At 41.3% G+C, this 18,010-nt stretch overlaps 2 protein-coding genes across 2 annotated transcripts in view; both read left to right on the forward strand.

The window, feature by feature from the left end:
• Positions 1-18,010, forward strand: part of sec14l7 (SEC14-like lipid binding 7) — a 251,691-nt gene that overhangs the window by 23,487 nt on the left and 210,194 nt on the right. The window lies entirely within an intron of this gene.
• Positions 1-18,010, forward strand: part of LOC310994785 (metal transporter CNNM4) — a gene marked incomplete at both ends in the record, with an annotated part of 28,926 nt that overhangs the window by 4,104 nt on the left and 6,812 nt on the right. The window contains 5 exons of the mRNA XM_083983612.1: positions 543-855; positions 9,455-9,598; positions 10,874-11,008; positions 12,018-12,187; positions 15,040-15,136. Of these exons, the coding sequence (XP_083839738.1) occupies positions 543-855; positions 9,455-9,598; positions 10,874-11,008; positions 12,018-12,187; positions 15,040-15,136 (859 nt within the window). The remainder of the gene's footprint in view (positions 1-542; positions 856-9,454; positions 9,599-10,873; positions 11,009-12,017; positions 12,188-15,039; positions 15,137-18,010) is intronic.

The following is an 18,010-nucleotide window of genomic DNA, read 5'->3' on the forward strand; positions in this document are numbered from 1 at the left end:
AAGTTACACAATGTCCCTTTAAAATATAAAAAAGTATCCCATGTGTTAGCAAATATACCAGTGGTGTAGTCTAATGTTTTGTAGTGGGTAAACTGCTTTTTAGGTGGGTAAACTTGTATCACATAGACTGTTTTTTCTCAAACTTTTTTATATCAAGGACCCAAAATTGACACAAATTAGACCACGGACCCCCATTGGACAACATTTTGAAGCAAACACCAGAGATACACAAAAAATCAATGTACGTTTGAATTAGGCGTACATTTTTGAAAGATTATAGAGACATTTCTGGAAAAAAAAGTGGTAAAAATTCTCACAAAAAAAAAATAAAAAAATGGGTAAAGTAGGTAAAATTTTGCAATTTTCTTTTTTTTTGTGTGAAAAATATGGTAAAATTTCTCTGAAAAAGTGGTAACATTTCCAACCATTGACATTTACTTTAGTTAGACTCAGATATACTGAGTAAACCTGAGTCTCACATAGACTACAGTATATATATCTATAAGAGAGCTGTTGACTCCATGGTTACGGCTTGTATCCAGGGAGCCTTGGAGCTGCGGACTAAGACGGTGGAGGATGTGATGACTCCTCTGGGGAACTGCTACATGATCCAGGCGGACGCCGTCCTGGACTTCAACACCATGTCAGAGATCATGGAGAGCGGCTACACGCGCATCCCCGTGTACGACGACGAGCGCTCCAACATCATGGACATCCTCTACGTCAAAGACCTGGCCTTCGTCGACCCCGACGACAGCACCACGCTCAAGACCATCACCAAGTTCTACAACCACCCGGTCCACTTCGTCTTCCACGACACCAAGCTGGACGCCATGTTGGAGGAGTTCAAGAAAGGTAACGAACAGCTGATCCATTATTCAGCTACAGGGCTGCAGCTACGACTTATTTAATCCTTTATTCAGTTTACAGGGCTGCAACTACGACTTATTATCCATTATTCAGCTTACAGGGCTGCAGCTACGACTTATTCAGTCCATTATTCAGTTTACAGGGCTGCAGCTACAACTTATTTAACCCATTATTCAGTTTACAGGGCTGCAGCTACGACTTATTCAGTCCATTATTCAGCTTACAGGGCTGCAGCTACGACTTATTCAGTCCATTATTCAGTTTACAGGGCTGAAACTACAACTTATTTAATCCTTTATTCAGTTTACAGGGCTGAAACTACAATTTATTTAATCCTTTATTCAGTTTACAGGGCTGCAACTACAGCTTATTTAACCCATTATTCAGCTTACAGGGCTGAAACTACAACTTATTTAATCCTTTATTCAGTTTACAGGGCTGAAACTACGACTTATTCAGTCCATTATTCAGTTTACAGGGCTGCAACTACGACTTATTCAGTCCATTATTCAGCTACAGGGCTGCAACTACGACTTATTCAGTCCATTATTCAGCTACAGGGCTGCAGCTACGACTTATTTAATCCTTTATTCAGTTTACAGGGCTGCAGCTACGACTTATTCAATCCTTTATTCATCTTACAGGGCTGCAGCTACGACTTATTCAATCCTTTATTCAGTTTACAGGGCTGCAACTACGACTTATTATCCATTATTCAGCTTACAGGGCTGCAACTATGACTTATTCAGTCCATTATTCAGCTTACAGGGCTGCAACTACGACTTATTCAGTCCATTATTCAGCTTACAGGGCTGCAACTACGACTTATTCAGTCCATTATTCAGCTTACAGGGCTGCAACTATGACTTATTCAGTCCATTATTCAGCTACAGGGCTGAAACTACGACTTATTCAATCCATTATTCAGCTACAGGGCTGCAGCTACGACTTATTCAATCCATTATAGTTGTTTCTTCAATAAAACATCAACCAGTGTTTCTCAAACCACCAGACGACATCGTCCTCAAATGTCTTGTTTTGTCCACAAACCAAAGAGAGACTCAGTTTATTGTCATAAAGGAACAAAGAAACCAGAAATATTCACATTGAGGAAGCTGCAATCAGAGAATCTGGAGCTTTTATTCTTTAAATATTAAATATTAAATATAATTTAATAAAAAAAAGTCAAAATTCTCTGATTGCAGCTTCTTCAATGTGAATATTTCTGGTTTCTTTGTTCCTTTATGACATTTGAGGACGTCGTCTGGTGGTTTGAGAAACACTGATTGATGTTTTATTGATCAAATAACTAATCGATTAATCGTTTAAATAATCGGCAGATTAATTGATAATGAAAATAATCGTTAGCTGCATCTCTATGTGTGTGTGCAGCAGCAGCAGCTGCAGCAACCAACTGCTGCTGTTTGTTTTGTTGCAGCTGCAGCCATCACTGCATCCACACAAACAACCCCCCCCCCCCCCCCTGTCTGAGCTGATCTATTGATCAGTGGAACATCACAGTCCAACAACAGGAAGCAGAGAGAAGCTCAGTGCAGCCGACTCGACTCCTCTCCTCTCCCTTTTTGTTTGTTGTTAAGAGGAGAAGATGAGAGACGACAGGGTGAAGGAAGAGAGGATGAGGGAGGGAGGGATGAACTGGGAAGAAAAAAGAAGAAGGAAGGAAAAGGGGATGAAATGGACATGGAGAGGGAAGGAGGAGGGTGAAAGAAAGGGAAGGAGAGAAGTGCTACAGTGTAAATGCACAGGTTTTTTGTTTTGCAACATGCATTTAGCTACAGTGAACAATAAACATTTATTTCTACAGCTTCAAGTGCTGAGCGTTGTGTTTTCTATTTGTCTATGTAGTGTTTAGTGACTGATCAGTAGTGTTTTTAATTTTGATTTGACAACACAGTTCAGTTTTGAGCACCAGATTGAACTGTTTTGAGGTGAAAGTTTGGTTTTGCAAGAAGAATCTGAGGTTTTGTAGCTTGAAAATTGTGGTTTGTGTTCACAGTTTAGAGAAAAGGAGGGAAGCTTTCCAGAAATGTGCCTTAGCAATCGAGAAAAACTGTAAAAACAACTGAAATGAGCATTTAACTTTTGGTGCAGATGAACTGTGTGAAGGTTTCAGTGGGATCATAGAAACAATCATCATCACCATCATCATCACGAGGTGACAGAATAATCTTGCTCATCAGCTGGGAGTGGTGTAATCCTGCAGCAGAGGAACTGATCGGTCCAATCAGCAGCTTAGTAATGTTTGATGTGATGAAAATCTGTGCGTTCAGGTGCACAGGATTAGTGTGGGAAATCTCAGCGCTGACATCCACACCTCGGATCCACAGTCCAATCATGGACACACACACCGGAAGGGAATTACAGCTGATTGTGATGAAGGTGTGTGTGTGTGTGAAGCGGTCACACACAGCTGGATGGAGCAGGAGAGGATTATTACTGAGGCAGATCCAGATGTTGACATGTGAACACATTATGGGTTATTTATCCATCTATCCATCGATCAATCGAGAACGTTCGTCCGTCACTGACTGACTGAGTGATGAAGTTTCCTTATTGGCTCGTTGCTCCTTCATATTGATCAGTTTCTGTCAGGAGGTGTTCACTCACTGACTTGTTCTTCTTTAAAGGGATAGTTCAACATTTAGTCAAATTGGCCCATTACCATAATCCCTATAGTCATAGCAGTAGGTTCGTTACCTTTAATTGTCGGTGCAAGCTGTTTTTAGAACGGTGGAGCAGAGCCGTGAGCTGCTCAGAGCTACGCTACGGAGGCTCATTATGGGATTTCTTGGTTTCCCTCATCAAACTCATCAAATACACAATCCAACAACTCCACAACGCTCTGGTGGACAAGTTGTGAGCTGCACATTCACCACACTATGAGATAATAACACAACGTTACCACACAGAGTTGTTTTAGAGGGAAATTCATGCAAAACCTCTGATGCACGTTGCCTTCAGGGACAGTTTTTCATCAACAGTCTCTGTATTTCCCTCTAAAACAACTCTGTGTGGTAACGTTGTGTTATTATCTCATAGCGTGGTGAATGTGCAGCTCACAACTTGTCCACCAGAGCGTTGTGGAGTTGTTGGATTGTGTATTTGATGAGGGAGGTGTGTGTGTGTGTGTGTGCAGCTACAGCCCAGAGGAAACTGACATGATGAGTCATCATCATCATCATCGCTGTCGCTGTGTAAAAGCTCCTCGCTCAGATCACCTTCTCTTCTCTGTGTTGACGGAGTTTCTGAGTCTGAACAGTTCAGATAACAGAAGATGTTCAAGATCAGATCAGTTAAAGGGACAGTTCAACATTTAGTCAGATCCTCCTCTCACCATAACTCCTATAGTCGCAGCAGTAGGTTCATCACCTTTAATTATCGGTGCATGTTGAGATAATAACGTATAATTATGTAACATAACGACACATGAAGCAAACACTCTGAACTACTTTCTCTTCTGAAATCCCTCCGCCCAGCAGCCGTGTCTGGAATGTAGTTCCGGCTGCATTTCCCTCTACAACAACTCTGTGTGGTAACGTTGTGTTATTATCTCATAGCGTGGTGAATGTGCAGCTCACAACTTGTCCACCAGAGCGTTGTGGAGTTGTTGGATTGTGTATTTGATGAGTTTGATGAGGGAAACCAAGAAATCCCATAATGAGCCTCCGTAGCGTAGCTCTGAGCAGCTCACGGCTCTGCTCCGCCGTTCTAAAAACATCTTGCACCGACAATTAAAGGTAACAAACCTACTGCTATGACTGTAGGGATTATGGCAATGGGCCAATTTGACAAAATGTTGAACTATCCCTTTAATCATTTTTGTGTAGGCTACAAATACATGTTTTTAGCAACTGCAACAGTAGGCTACAGAATATAGAGACTCCTCCTGCACAGACAGAATGTTTAACGGTGCAACAACAACGTGTCGGCGCTGTGACCTTCAGACAGAAACCTCGACTGATGGCGCTGCAGAAACTCAGAGCACGAGGCCTTAAAACGTCTCGGTCCATCAGCGTCACTCTGAAACGCTGGTGCTCGTGTGTTTACTGCTCAGAGCAGAGATTCACTGGTCCAGAGTCAGAGGCTCAGAGGCACCGTGACCTCACAGCGTCACGTCAGACTCAGGTGCTGCCAGACGGTTTCCTCTGTGTCAGAGCGCCGAGATTAATCTGCTTCTCTCTCCTCCTCCTCCTCCTCCTCCTCCTCCTCCTCCTCTCGTCTATATTGAGGCGTCACTGTCAGTGTGTCCTCGCAGCAGGACAGTAAACCCACAGCCTGAGTGACGCTGCACTGCTGCTGCTGAAGATGTTTTCTTTTTCTTTTTTTATTCTGTTTTTATTGTGATTTTCATGGTTCACATTCACCAATCTCATCCATTCATCTGTAACAACTGAATTGCACAGTAATACATCCACGATTCCATTGACAATAGGTCTACAGATAGGGATGATGATTGGTCCTCCCTCAATCACACAAAAGATGAAATTATTAAAATCCAAATTTGAGAATTTAACTCCTTTAGGCTTAGAACAAGAATGCTGGGGTGCACATCTGTTATAATAGAGAAAAAAATTAAAATACTGATGCATAAGGGTTGAAACGGAGATGAAAAAAGGAAATGGATAGGCTATAAGACCTGGTAGGCTAGCCTACTATAAAACGATGGACTAACTGGAGTGACATATCTAATCCATCTTTCCCATCTTTTCAAAACCAGACCTGTTTTAGTCTTATAGCAAAAGTAATTCTTTCCATTTTAAAAATGTTATAAATGATGTCAAGCCACTCGTCCACTGTAGGTTTTTCTAGTTTTAGCCACTTCCTTGTTGCTCTTTTCTACAGTAGCCTAGGCTAGAAGCGGCACTTAGAATCTGAAATAGGTAGCCTAGCCTAGCCTATTTGTCATTAGAGAGATGAGACATTTTATGATGGTAGCCTAAAACTCCTAAATATAATGATAGAAAGTCAAAAGTAATGTCTGTCATGCTGAAGATGTTTTCATGTGTCTGAAGGGCAGCTAGCGGCTGAAGTTGAGGAGGCAGCAGCTGCAGCGAAGCCCCCAGCCCTCCTCCTCCTCCCTCTGTGTGTTTGATGCTGCCCTACTTTCCTGGCTGTTGGTTCCTTCACAGTTTGGAGAATCAAATCCAAAAATGTTGAATTGACAGTAAAAGCAGTGGATGAACTGACAGATGATCTCTCTGCAGTTATAATTAGGCTAGCAGCTGGTTAGCAGTTGGTTGCATTAGCAGTTGGTTATGAGTGTTAGCAAAACTGCTTGAACACTCATAACCAACTGCTAATAGATCATAACCAACTTAGCAGTTGGTTAGCAGTTGCGAGTGCTAGCAGTTGGTTAAAAGTGTTAGCAGTTGGTTGAGTGTTAACAGTTTGTTAGGAGTAAGTTTTGGTAATGGCGGTTAGCAGTTGGTTAAAAGTGTAAGAAGTTATGAGTGTACTAGCAGTTGGTTATGAGTACCTATTAGCAGTTGGTAAGGGCGTTAGCAGTTGGCTATGAGCGTTAGCAGTTGGTTATGAGCGTTAGCAGTTGGTTATGAGTGTTAGCAGTTGGTAATGGCGGTTAGCAGTTGGTTATGAGTGTTAGCAGTTGTTTATGAGCGTTAGCAGTTGGTAATGGCGGTTAGCAGTTGGTTATGAGTGTTAGCAGTTGGTTATGAGCGTTAGCAGTTGGTTATGAGCGTTAGCAGTTGGTTAAAAGCGTTAGCAGTTGGTTATGACGTTAGCAGTTGGTTTTGAGCGTTAGCAGTTGGTTTTGAGCGTTAGCAGTTGGTTATGAGCGTTAGCAGTTGGTTAAAAGTGTTAGCAGTTGGTTATGAGCATTAGCAGTTGGTTAAAAGCGTTAGCAGTTGGTTATGAGCGTTAGCAGTTGGTTATGAGCGTTAGCAGTTGGTTATGAGCGTTGTTAGCAGTAGGGCTGACACAAAAAATTTGAAGCTTTGTTCGTTGCCATGGTAATTGATCATGAAAGTCCGTGATCGATCCCCCCCCCCTCTCCTTTTTCCCTTTTTGACACCGGGGCAATTGTTACATTGAAATGAGTAGGCTACTTGGCATCCTGGAAACCTGCCTGATTTTGGAGATACCGGACTGGTATGCAGTGTTTGTTTACATTAACGTTACTTTCATTATTTCCGCTCGCGCACAGCAGTTGGTTATAAGTGTTAGCAGTTGGTTATGAGCGTTAGCAGTTGGTTAAAAGTGTTAGCAGTTGGTTATGAGTGTTAGCAGTTGGTTATGAGTGTTGGCAGTTGGTTATGAGTGTTAGCAGTTGGTTAAAAGTGTTAGCAGTTGGTTATAAGTGTTAGCAGTTGGTTAAAAGTGTTAGCAGTGTTAGCAGTTGGTTAAAAGTGTTAGCAGTTGGTTATGAGTGTTAGCAGTTGGTTAAAAGTGTTAGCAGTGTTAGCAGTTGGTTAAAAGTGTTAGCAGTTGGTTATAAGTGTTAGCAGTTGGTTAAAAGTGTTAGCAGTGTTAGCAGTTGGTTAAAAGTGTTAGCAGTTGGTTATGAGTGTTAGCAGTTGGTTATGAGTGTTGGCAGTTGGTTATGAGTGTTAGCAGTTGGTTAAAAGTGTTAGCAGTTGGTTATAAGTGTTAGCAGTTGGTTAAAAGTGTTAGCAGTGTTAGCAGTTGGTTAAAAGTGTTAACTTAGCAGTTGGTTAAAAGCGTTAGCAGTTGGTTATGAGTGTTAGCAGTTGGTTATGAGTGTTAGCAGTTGGTTATGAGTGTTAGCAGTTGGTTAAAAGTGTTAGCAGTGTTAGCAGTTGGTTAAAAGCGTTAGCAGTTGGTTAAAAGCGTTAGCAGTTGGTTAAAAGTGTTAGCAGTGTTAGCAGTTGGTTAACAGTTGGGTTAAAACATGTTAGCAATTGGTTATGAGTGTTAGCAGTTGGTTAAAAGTGTTAGCAGTGTTAGCAGTTGGTTAACAGTTGGGTTAAAACATGTTAGCAATTGGTTATGAGTGTTAGCAGTTGGTTAAAAGTGTTAGCAGTGTTAGCAGTTGGTTAACAGTTGGTTAAAACATGTTAGCAATTGGTTATGAGTGTTAGCAGTTGGTTATGAGCGTTAGCAGTTGGTTATGAGTGTTAGCAGTTGGTTAAAAGTGTTAGCAGTTGGTTATGAGTGTTAGCAGTTGGTTATGAGCGTTAGCAGTTGGTTATGAGTGTTAGCAGTTGGTTAAAAGTGTTAGCAGTTGGTTATGAGCGTTAGCAGTGTTAGCAGTTGGTATATGAGCCAAGAGGGTCTGTCTGCAGACCTCCACTGTCAGGCCGCTTCCTTGCAGACCTCCACTGTGAGGCCACCTCCACTGTGGGGACGGAAGTGATTCGAAGCTTTTCAAAATAAAAGCGAATAAACCAGAAGCATGTATTTGTGAAGTTTTTTTTTTTATTTAAACATGAAGAATAGGAAAAAGTGGTCAATAATGGCAGGGTTTCCTCTACATGTAATTGATCGTGGCCCACCGCCACGGCAAAATAAAAGCCGCCACACCTTCAGAATGATGATTTTTTTTTTTTTTTTTTATGTTAAAATAAAAAAATAATATAAAACGGAAAGGTGAAATCCGGCGATCTGATTGGTTGTTAGCCGTGGTATATTGAGCACCTAAAACCTATCGCTCTGCTAAAACCTTATCACAGCGTGACTGGTATGAATGGAAGTTGTTGTCATGTATCCATGACAACGGCCTGTTGCAGTCCGTAGCAAAAGACAGCTGATGTTTTTACGATGTTAAAAAATGGACTAAAGTAGTTGAATCCACATGTTTAAGGTTAACTTTCACCTCCGGGGAGGGTTAACAATGGTAGAGGGGATTGAGCAGTGACTTTCACCTGAAAAAATAATTGACTGGATTCTCTCGTGTCCCCCACCCCCCGAGCATCGTCACGGTTCGAAACCCGTTCAGGGCAGGGCACAGAACAATGGATATATACTTTATTTTTTGGGGCTTTATTTAATATAATGTAGGTAAATATAATTTAAAAGCGAGTATACCAGGAGGAACCTATATATTTTCTAGTTTCCCACATACTTTATGGGGCTTAATAATGTAAATGAAATGTGTTCAATCAACTTCCGTCCCCACAGTGGAGGTGGCCTCACAGTGGAGGTCTGCAAGGAAGCGTCCTGACAGTGGAGGTCTGCAGCCAGACCCCTCTCATATGAGCGTTAACGTTAGCAGTTGGTTAAAAGTAACTAGCAGTTGGTTAAGAGTGGCGGTTAGCAGTTGGTTTAAGTGTAAGAAGTTGGTTATGAGCGTTAGCAGTTGGTTAGCATTAGCAGTGTTTGGAGTATTTGGTAGTGTTACACACAGGAAGCAGAAAACCCTTCAAAATAAAACGCTCTAGGAAGATTCAGAGATGTAAATCAAATATGAATGTGTTAATGATGTAATTTCATTATAATAATCTAAGATGACTGATCCAGGCTCATTGGTTCCTTCACAGTTTGGAGAATCAAATCCTAAAATGTTGAATGCACAGTAAAAGCAGTGGATGAACTGACAGATGATCTCTGTCTCTATTTTTATCTCTGTCTGTCTGTGTCTCTCCAGGTAAATCCCACCTGGCCATCGTCCAGAAGGTGAACAACGAGGGCGAGGGCGACCCGTTCTACGAGGTGCTGGGATTGGTCACGCTAGAGGACGTCATCGAGGAGATCATCAAGTCAGAGATCCTGGACGAGTCCGATCTTTACAGTGAGTCAGCAATGACACAGACACACACGCACACACACACACTGCACCTCATCGTTTTTACTTAGTATTTTCCTATTTAAAGATAATTAAATATTAGTTATTAAAGGAGCATTATCGCAAATACAGCAGTAATAGCATAAAATAAGCTGACATATGTAAAAGATGGGTCGGGGGGAGCCATAACTAAATTAAAAAAAAAAATCGCCAACAGTGTAGTGTCCGTGGGGCAAATGCAGCATTTGTCTTTGTTATGATCCAAGCCGGCCTGGCGCTTGCTGCGTTAAAATGCACTCGGAACTCGCAAATCCGACCCCCGAACCGGACAAATATGCAACAGTAAGTAATGTAGCAGTGTTAGGCTGCTCACAGTCACTGAATCGCTGGTAGAACACTTTCTCTCCACGTCCCTGTGTCTTTCTTCAGCTGTCCTCTCAGCGTTATTAAGGAGGAGGACGTTTCAGTTGTTGTTGTCGTTGTTGTGGTTGTGCGCGACGTAGAGCTGCCGCAGCGAGTTTTCTTTTTCCCGCGATTGCACGTTCATTCGGCCTGGCGAGGGAGGAGGAGGGGGGGCGGGGGGTGGGGACTAAACGAGGCTGCTCTCTCTCTCTGACAGCTGCCCACTTGTTTATATCTGATAAGCTCCGCCTGGCTCCATCTAGTGGCCGAATTTTGCGATAATACTCCTTTAACTGTATACTGCATTCATTGATTTATTTGGCAAATTGGTGCGACAATAACTATTACAGTAATGCTTCGTTCTGTTCTAATGAATGTTTTTGATCAGGTTTGACATAATAAAATATTGAAAGAAGAAATTAAAACTCCAGACAAAACATGGAGCTCTAGGTGGATAATAATAGTATACATAGTACATAATAATGTGCATTCAGGGCTCCACAATAACAGTTTTTACTAAGAGCACAGTGGCCACTAACTTGTGCAATTGAGTGCAAGTAGAAAATTTAGGGGCGCACACTATAAATTGACTTAGCAAATATTCACATTTCCTTTTCATTCATATGATCCTCACACCTGTAATGATTCTTTGAGTTGCCCCTTTCACATTTCATCAGTGTTAGTACAGTTGGTACATTTTGTTTAAGACTTTATTATGAATTTATTATGTAAAGCAGCAGCTAGTTAGCGTAGCTTAGCATAAAGACTGTAAACAGGTGGAAACAGCTAGCATGGCTCCTCTAGCTACAGCTCATCAATCAACATCAGTGATCATGATGCATCTAATCAATAACATCCCCCCCCAACCCCTCCTCTCAGCCGACAACAGGAACAGGAAGAAGGTCGATCCCAACAAAAGCAAGCGGGACTTCTCGGCCTTCAAACACGAAGGCGAAAGCAAGGTGAAGATCTCTCCTCAGCTCATGTTGGCAGCTCATCGCTTCCTGGCCACAGGTGAGTTTTCTGAGGGGGGGGGGGGGGGGGTCGCCACGGTGACGCCTCGCTCGCTGCTGACGTTTCTGTAGCAACAAGTCAAAACTACCTGAGGATGTTTGCTCATTCTTTTGTGGAAACGGATCTTGATTTTTAAACAAACAGAGATTTTTCCTCCATTTATTTATTGTTTAATTGAATTAATTTAAAAACACAAGTTTCAAGTTTCAAGTTTATTTATTTAAGATAGGGACAATACATATTAATGGACATATACATGTAATTATGCAAGATTATAGCCAACGGCTAATTTCCATCTTTAGTCCCTTTGGCAGGTTGATGTTAACATAAGATTAAGACAACAGTGACAACAGTAGAACAATTGATGACAACAAGTCAAACAATTAGTCAGCCCCAACTGTAAGCACTTTTAAATCCAGGTTAAAAACATTTCTCTTTTCACGTACTTATAGCTGAGAACTTAAAACTTTATCTATTTTCTTTTATTTTACTTTTATTTGCTCTTGCTTTTAACTCTGTTTTCAGTGTTTTGTTTGTTTTTATTCTGTCTTATGCTTCTTTCTTAAAATGTTTTGTCTTTATGTAAAGCACATTGAGTTGCCTTGGTATGAAATGCGCTATATAAATAAAGATGCCTTGCCTTGACTTGCCTTAATGGCTAATTACAGAGAGAGAGAGAAAAAAAAACAGTGTCCTTGAAAACATAATAGGACAAGAAAAGAACAAAAAACAATGAAACCGTACAGTGGATCAAGAAACATACAGGCCAAGGGTCAGGGTACCATACGTATTTCGCTAGTATTTAAAATGCTAAAATTATATATCAAAGGGCTGATTAAAGTGCAGAGTGCTATAGTGTTAAAGTGTTAGGTGCGTAATTGCGAACATACGTATTCAGATATACTGTGTGTTGAGATTTTATAAATTCATGACACCAATAAGTTGATGAATGGATAAATAAACAGTCTTGTTGCTGTCCCCCCCCCCCCCCCCCCCCCCCTCTTTCCAGAGGTGAGTCTGTTCAGCCCGTTCCAGATCACAGAGAAAGTTTTACTGAGGATCCTCAAACACCCCGACGTCATCCAGGAAATCAAGTTCAACGACAACGACAAGCGCTCGCCGCTGCACTTCCTGTACCAGAGGGGTAAACCCGTGGACTACTTTGTCCTCATCCTGCAGGTAAACACACACACACACACACACACACACACACACACACACACACACACACACACACACACACACACACACACACACACACACACACACACACACACACACACACACACACCTCCTCCAGTTTTTATTTGAATCCTGACTCTGATTGATCATTGGTCGTTAGGCTCCAACATGGCCGCCGCCGGTGTTTCAGGGTCATAACGAGGCTGATTGGTTGAGGCCGGTCGACCTGGTTGACACGGTGACAGACACAGGTTTAGTCCAGGTCACTGCGTCAGTCTGGAGGAGCATTAACGGACCGGCCACAGCCACTGAGCACGGTGACCTCTGACCTCTTAAGACTCACCTGACTTAGGGTAATTAAAGACAAAACAACATGGACGCCTTCGTTCTGTAAATAGCTACACAGTCACATCCTGTAACTGTAACTGATAGGTGGGTTAGCAGTGTGTTGGCGGCTATCCTGTTAGCAATTAGTTAGGGGCCTAAGCAGTTGGTTAAAAGTGTCAGCAGTTGGTTATGAGCGTTAGCAGTTGGTTAGCATTAGCAGTGTTAGGAGTATTTGGTAGTCTGAGAAGCAGAAAACCCTTCAAAATAAAACACCCTTGGAAGATTCAGATATGTAAATCAAATATGAATCTGTTAATAATGTAATTTCATTATAATATGTATATAATATGACTGATGCAGGCTCATGAGTGTAAATAGTCAACCCCCCCTCTCCCCTCCAGTTATCAGCAGGGGGTCGGCCCCTCCTCACGCTGCTCGACCTCCACTAATACATCCTCTTACATAAGACTGAGACAAGTCGAGGGGATTGAAGGGTTAAGGAGGATGGAAGAGGAGAAAAGCAGATTGGGGGGGGGGGGACATGCATATGGAGTTTAGTTTAGTTTATTAAGATCCCCAGTAGCTTAGCAAGGCAGTAGCTTCTTCCTTTACCTGGGGTCTTTCATTTACATAAGTGACAAACACAAACCATCAACAAACAACACATAGCCTACTGAATACATAGAAACAAAAATACAAACAGAAAACACACTTGTATCCTGTCACACAAGGATGCCAAGACCCACTTTACAGATTTATAGGCTACTAATGGTCAAAATTATGATCCAAATAATAATCTCTTAGTTTCATATAAAAACTAACCATGTTTCTTTGTTGTGTAACATAATTCTAAAGGGCATTCCACTCCTTCATAGCTCTATATAACAAGGCTACTGTACACTGATTGTACAAGTGTCCTGGGTAAAATACAATAACCTGCAGCAGCATGTGGAGTTGAGAGAGAGAGAGAGATGTAAAGAAAAGAGAGGAGTTAGAGGACGAGTGTGAGAGATGGAGGGAGGAGGAGAGGAGGAGAGGCTGTCACTCAGTAAATCCCTCCTCTGCACCAGGAAGAGGAGAACAAAGAGGCAGGGAGGGAGGACGCTCAACACACACACACACACACACACACACTTCTTCAAAACAAGCTTTATTTTTAGAACACGTTTCAAACTCAGGATGAAAAGAGTGGATCAATAAAAACCAGAATAAAACCGATCACATGAGATCAATTTTTTCTTAATTATTATTTATTTTAATGTTTATTTAACAGGGACGATACATACACAACATTGCCACAAAAAATTGAAAAATGTGAAGCATACAAGACGTCTATAGCTTCAGCTAATGGTCAGTCTTTATCCCTGTTCAGGCTTTAGAATAGGATCAAATATACTGAACACAATAAATGCAATGATACAAATACAGTGGATAGGTTCCATGAATAAATAAACACAGCTGCAAAACTCAGATTGAACAATTACACAAGTTACATTTAGCATTAAACATGAATAAAGTGCTGTATTGACACCGACTTGAGAGAAGTTAACGAGGTTTGATCAGTCATGGTTGTTATTGTGTGTGTGCTGGTAGATGCTTGTGTGAATTAATTAATTAATTTTTTTTATTTTGGTGTCATGCCACCACTGTGGTCCATCCCATATGGGATTACAAGACATTTAATGACAAATACAAGAAAACAAAGACTAGACAGTCCTTCCTGTTGGTGTTACCTGCCACACAGGTGAGACACATAAATAAACAGTTTCAGATTACTTTCAGTTCTCAACTATACATCGCTCTTCGTCTCATTGCCCAAACCTTTTCACAAAATATAGAAAATGCAAATATATTCAACTGAAAAAGATGTTTCAGCTTCTCAGCATCGTCTAAACACACAAATTTGTTATTTGGATCTACCTTACTACACAGTTTTTGAAGAGTTCATTTGCAAAAGCAGATAACTCGTTTTTTTTAAAAATTCTAGAATCTTCTTTTTTTTTTTTTTTACATAAGGTGATATTAGTCAAACCAAAGTTGAATGACAGTCATATCTCAAAAAAATAAAGTTCTATTGAAAACAACACTATGCAAAGAATAATTACAAAGCCTCAGCTCATCTTTTTCAAAATGGCACTTATTTGCTTTTGCAAATGAACTCATAGAAAGGACAGTAGAAGACAAAATGCATTTAATTCTCCACCTCTTGGATGTCACATAAATTACAAACTCTATCGTCTTCTGCTGTGCCGACGTATCTGCCTGTGTGTGTGTGTGTGTGTGTGTGTGTGTCAGAGTGAGTGTGTGAGGCTGTTGTTGACACCCGAGGTGTGGTTATAGAGTGACTGCAGACACCCAGGATGCAACCGGAGCTCAGCTGCTCCTCTAACACACCAGACACTGGACCTGTGGCAGAATCTAATATTTATGGGATGTCAAAGTGTTTGTGTTACTGCCATAGGAGACGACACACACACACACACAAACACACACACACAAATGTAATTCAAATGTAATTTCAGGGCCGAGTGGAGGTGGAAGCTGGAAATGAAAACATGAAGTTTGAAACTGGACCGTTCTCTTATTATGGAGTCATGGCTCTGAGCACACCAGCACTGGGTAAGAGAGGACACACACACACACACACACACACACACACACACACACACACACACACACACACACACACACACACACACACACACACACACACACACACACACAATGAGCTCTTTCTTTCTTCACCAATCAGACACACTGAGATTGTCGCTGCGTTTTATTTTGAAAGGACGGACGGAGTGATTGATTAGAGTAGACAGGAAACACTTCATCACTCTGTTCCTTCTGGTGCATGATGGGTAATAAACATGGCTGCCGTCCAGGGGGTGTGAGCCATAGGCTGTTTTCGAAACCGCATACTACCGTACTGCCTACTACATACTGCGTTATATGTACTGTATACTGCATACTGAATGTAGGATTCAGTATGCTGCTTCAGCAGACCGACACCGTTATCATCGCAGTATGCAGTATACGAGTTTCCCAGAATGCATTTCACGGCAACCGGTAGCAGCAGCTGTAAAACAGGCTAAAAGCTGTTTTATTTCTCGCTCTAGCGCTGTAATTATGTAACTTTTTTAAGTTTTAATATTTTTTCATGCGAGAAAGTAACTGTTAAGACCCCAAATATACCGCCAGTTTATCCAAATGACGGCTGTTTAAAAGTTTGATCCGATGTTTTTCGGAGAAGTGAAGCTCCGCAGCGACCGGGACATCACAGAGGCAGCAGCCCGGCTCCTGACGTGCTCGGCCGGCCAGCACTACGACGTCATTCCGGAGGAGAAAACGGTCGCTAATTAACTTACCCGCAGGTTTTTAAAGGTTTACCACCGGCTGGTTAAATTATTTTTAGGAGAAAAATGTTGGTCTCATTGATGAAATCTCAATTGTGGCAGTAGCATTAGTTTGTTTGAATGTAAAGTGAAGCTTCTTGTGTGTGAGCAGCGCTGCCTCGGGGCTCTGGAGCCTATAACGTTACGTACAGAAATCACCACATTTACAAAAAATAAATAAATATTTTACAATGAACCGATCAGTCTGCATGAAGTTTTATTTTATTAAACTATAGTTACGGTACACGGCTACACTACTGTCTTTGGTTACGCTCTGGTTACGTTAGGACGTCAGGGGAGCATTGCATTGTGGGATACAGTAGGCGATGTAGACTGGTCAGATGCATACTGGAAATATTTTCCGAATCAGTACGACATCCGGGAACTTTTCGCATACTGCAGATTTTGCTTTTGTTCGCATACTGCATACTACATACTACATTTTGGCCAAATCAGTACGTACTAGCAGTATAGTATGCGGTTTCGAATACAGCCTATATAGATATATATAAGAACTAGATGACTCACCCGCAGCTGTTTCCCAATGACAAAGCGTAGCCAGTACGGCGGCCATCTTGGAACGGGCAACTCTCTCCCTCAGAGCATTAAGCCTATGGTGCATGTTCTGCTATAATGACCACAACTTGCTCAGTTTTTGTCCGATTTCAAAACGGTTTGATTTTTCTGAACGTTTATGCAGTTATGATGCAGCATATATAGAATCACGGATAATTTTAATAATGTATTTTTTTTTGTAAAAGTAACATTATAGTGACATTATGCAAATAGTTAAAGTAATAGCTACATACTGATTTATTTTTCACAGAGTTATGAATCGTTTTTTTAGTGCAGATGACTGGATCACCATCTACTGCACTGTAACTGCAGCCAGAGTCAGAGACAGTTGCCCGTCCTCATATGGCCGACTGTGAGCTACGCCTGCGTGTAGTCCGATCCACCCCCTTGGTGTGAGCAGCTTGTTGGGGAGGGCTTTAAAGGACAATTCCGGGCAAATTCAACTCAGGCTGTATGTTCCTACGCCACGGCAGCGATGAATGGAAGTGGATTGAAGTTCTGCTGCTTAGGCTGTTTCCATCCCTCAAAGCCACAGACAGCGTCAGATGGAGACTCAATCATGCAGCCAGAAGTTTATTTACTTCAACAAGCCGACATGTTTGTAAAACTAGATCTAATTCAAAGTCTGGCGGAGTCGAGACCCAAGTTGACGCTCGGTGTGTTCAGGTGCAGTGGGAAGCTCCCGTTTGTGTCAGAAACACAGGAATATCAACTCTTGACTTGCTTCAAGTAAATAAACTTCTGGCTGCATGTTTGAGTCTCCATCTGACGCTGTCTGTGGCTTTGAGGGATGGAAACAGCCTACACTGCAAAAACTCAAAATCTTACCAAGAATATTTGTCTTATTTCTAGTCAAAACAAATCTCATTATACTAAAAATAAGACTCATCACATTAAAAGCAGCTTGTTTTTAGACACTTTTTACTTCTTTCAAACATATTTTCACTTGAAATAAGTAGAAAATCTGACAGTGGATCAAGTTTTTCTTTCTTATTACAAACACAAAAAACCTGCTTTCACTGGCAGATTTTTCTACTTATTTTAAGTGAAAATTAGTTTGAAACAAGTGAAAATGATCTAAAAACGAGTTAATTTTTAGATGATGAGTCTTATTTTAAGTGAAAAGAGATTAGTTTTGACTAGAAATGAGACATTTTGACAAGAAATGAGACAAATATTCTTGGAAAGATTTAGAGTTTTTGCAGTGAACACATCAACTCTGGACTTGCTTGAAGTGAATAAACTTCTGGCTGCATGTTTGAGTCTCCATCTGACGCTGTCTGTGGCTTTGAGGGATGGAAACAGCCTAAACAGCACAACTTCAATCCGCTCCCATTCATCGTTGCCGTGGCGACGCGGGGACAGACACAACTACCGCAAAACAGGAGACATTAAACTGAACATCTTCAGATTCCTTCTGTTAGACCTAAAATGATAGGAACATACAGCCTGAGGTGAATTTGCCCGGAATTGTCCTTTAATTTTAGTAATTTTAAGGCAGGTTTCTACTGTACCTTAGTGTGTG

This window comes from Trachurus trachurus (genome assembly GCF_905171665.1).
Source record: "Trachurus trachurus genome assembly, chromosome: 12".
In the NCBI taxonomy this organism is placed as follows: Eukaryota; Metazoa; Chordata; class Actinopteri; order Carangiformes; family Carangidae; genus Trachurus; species Trachurus trachurus.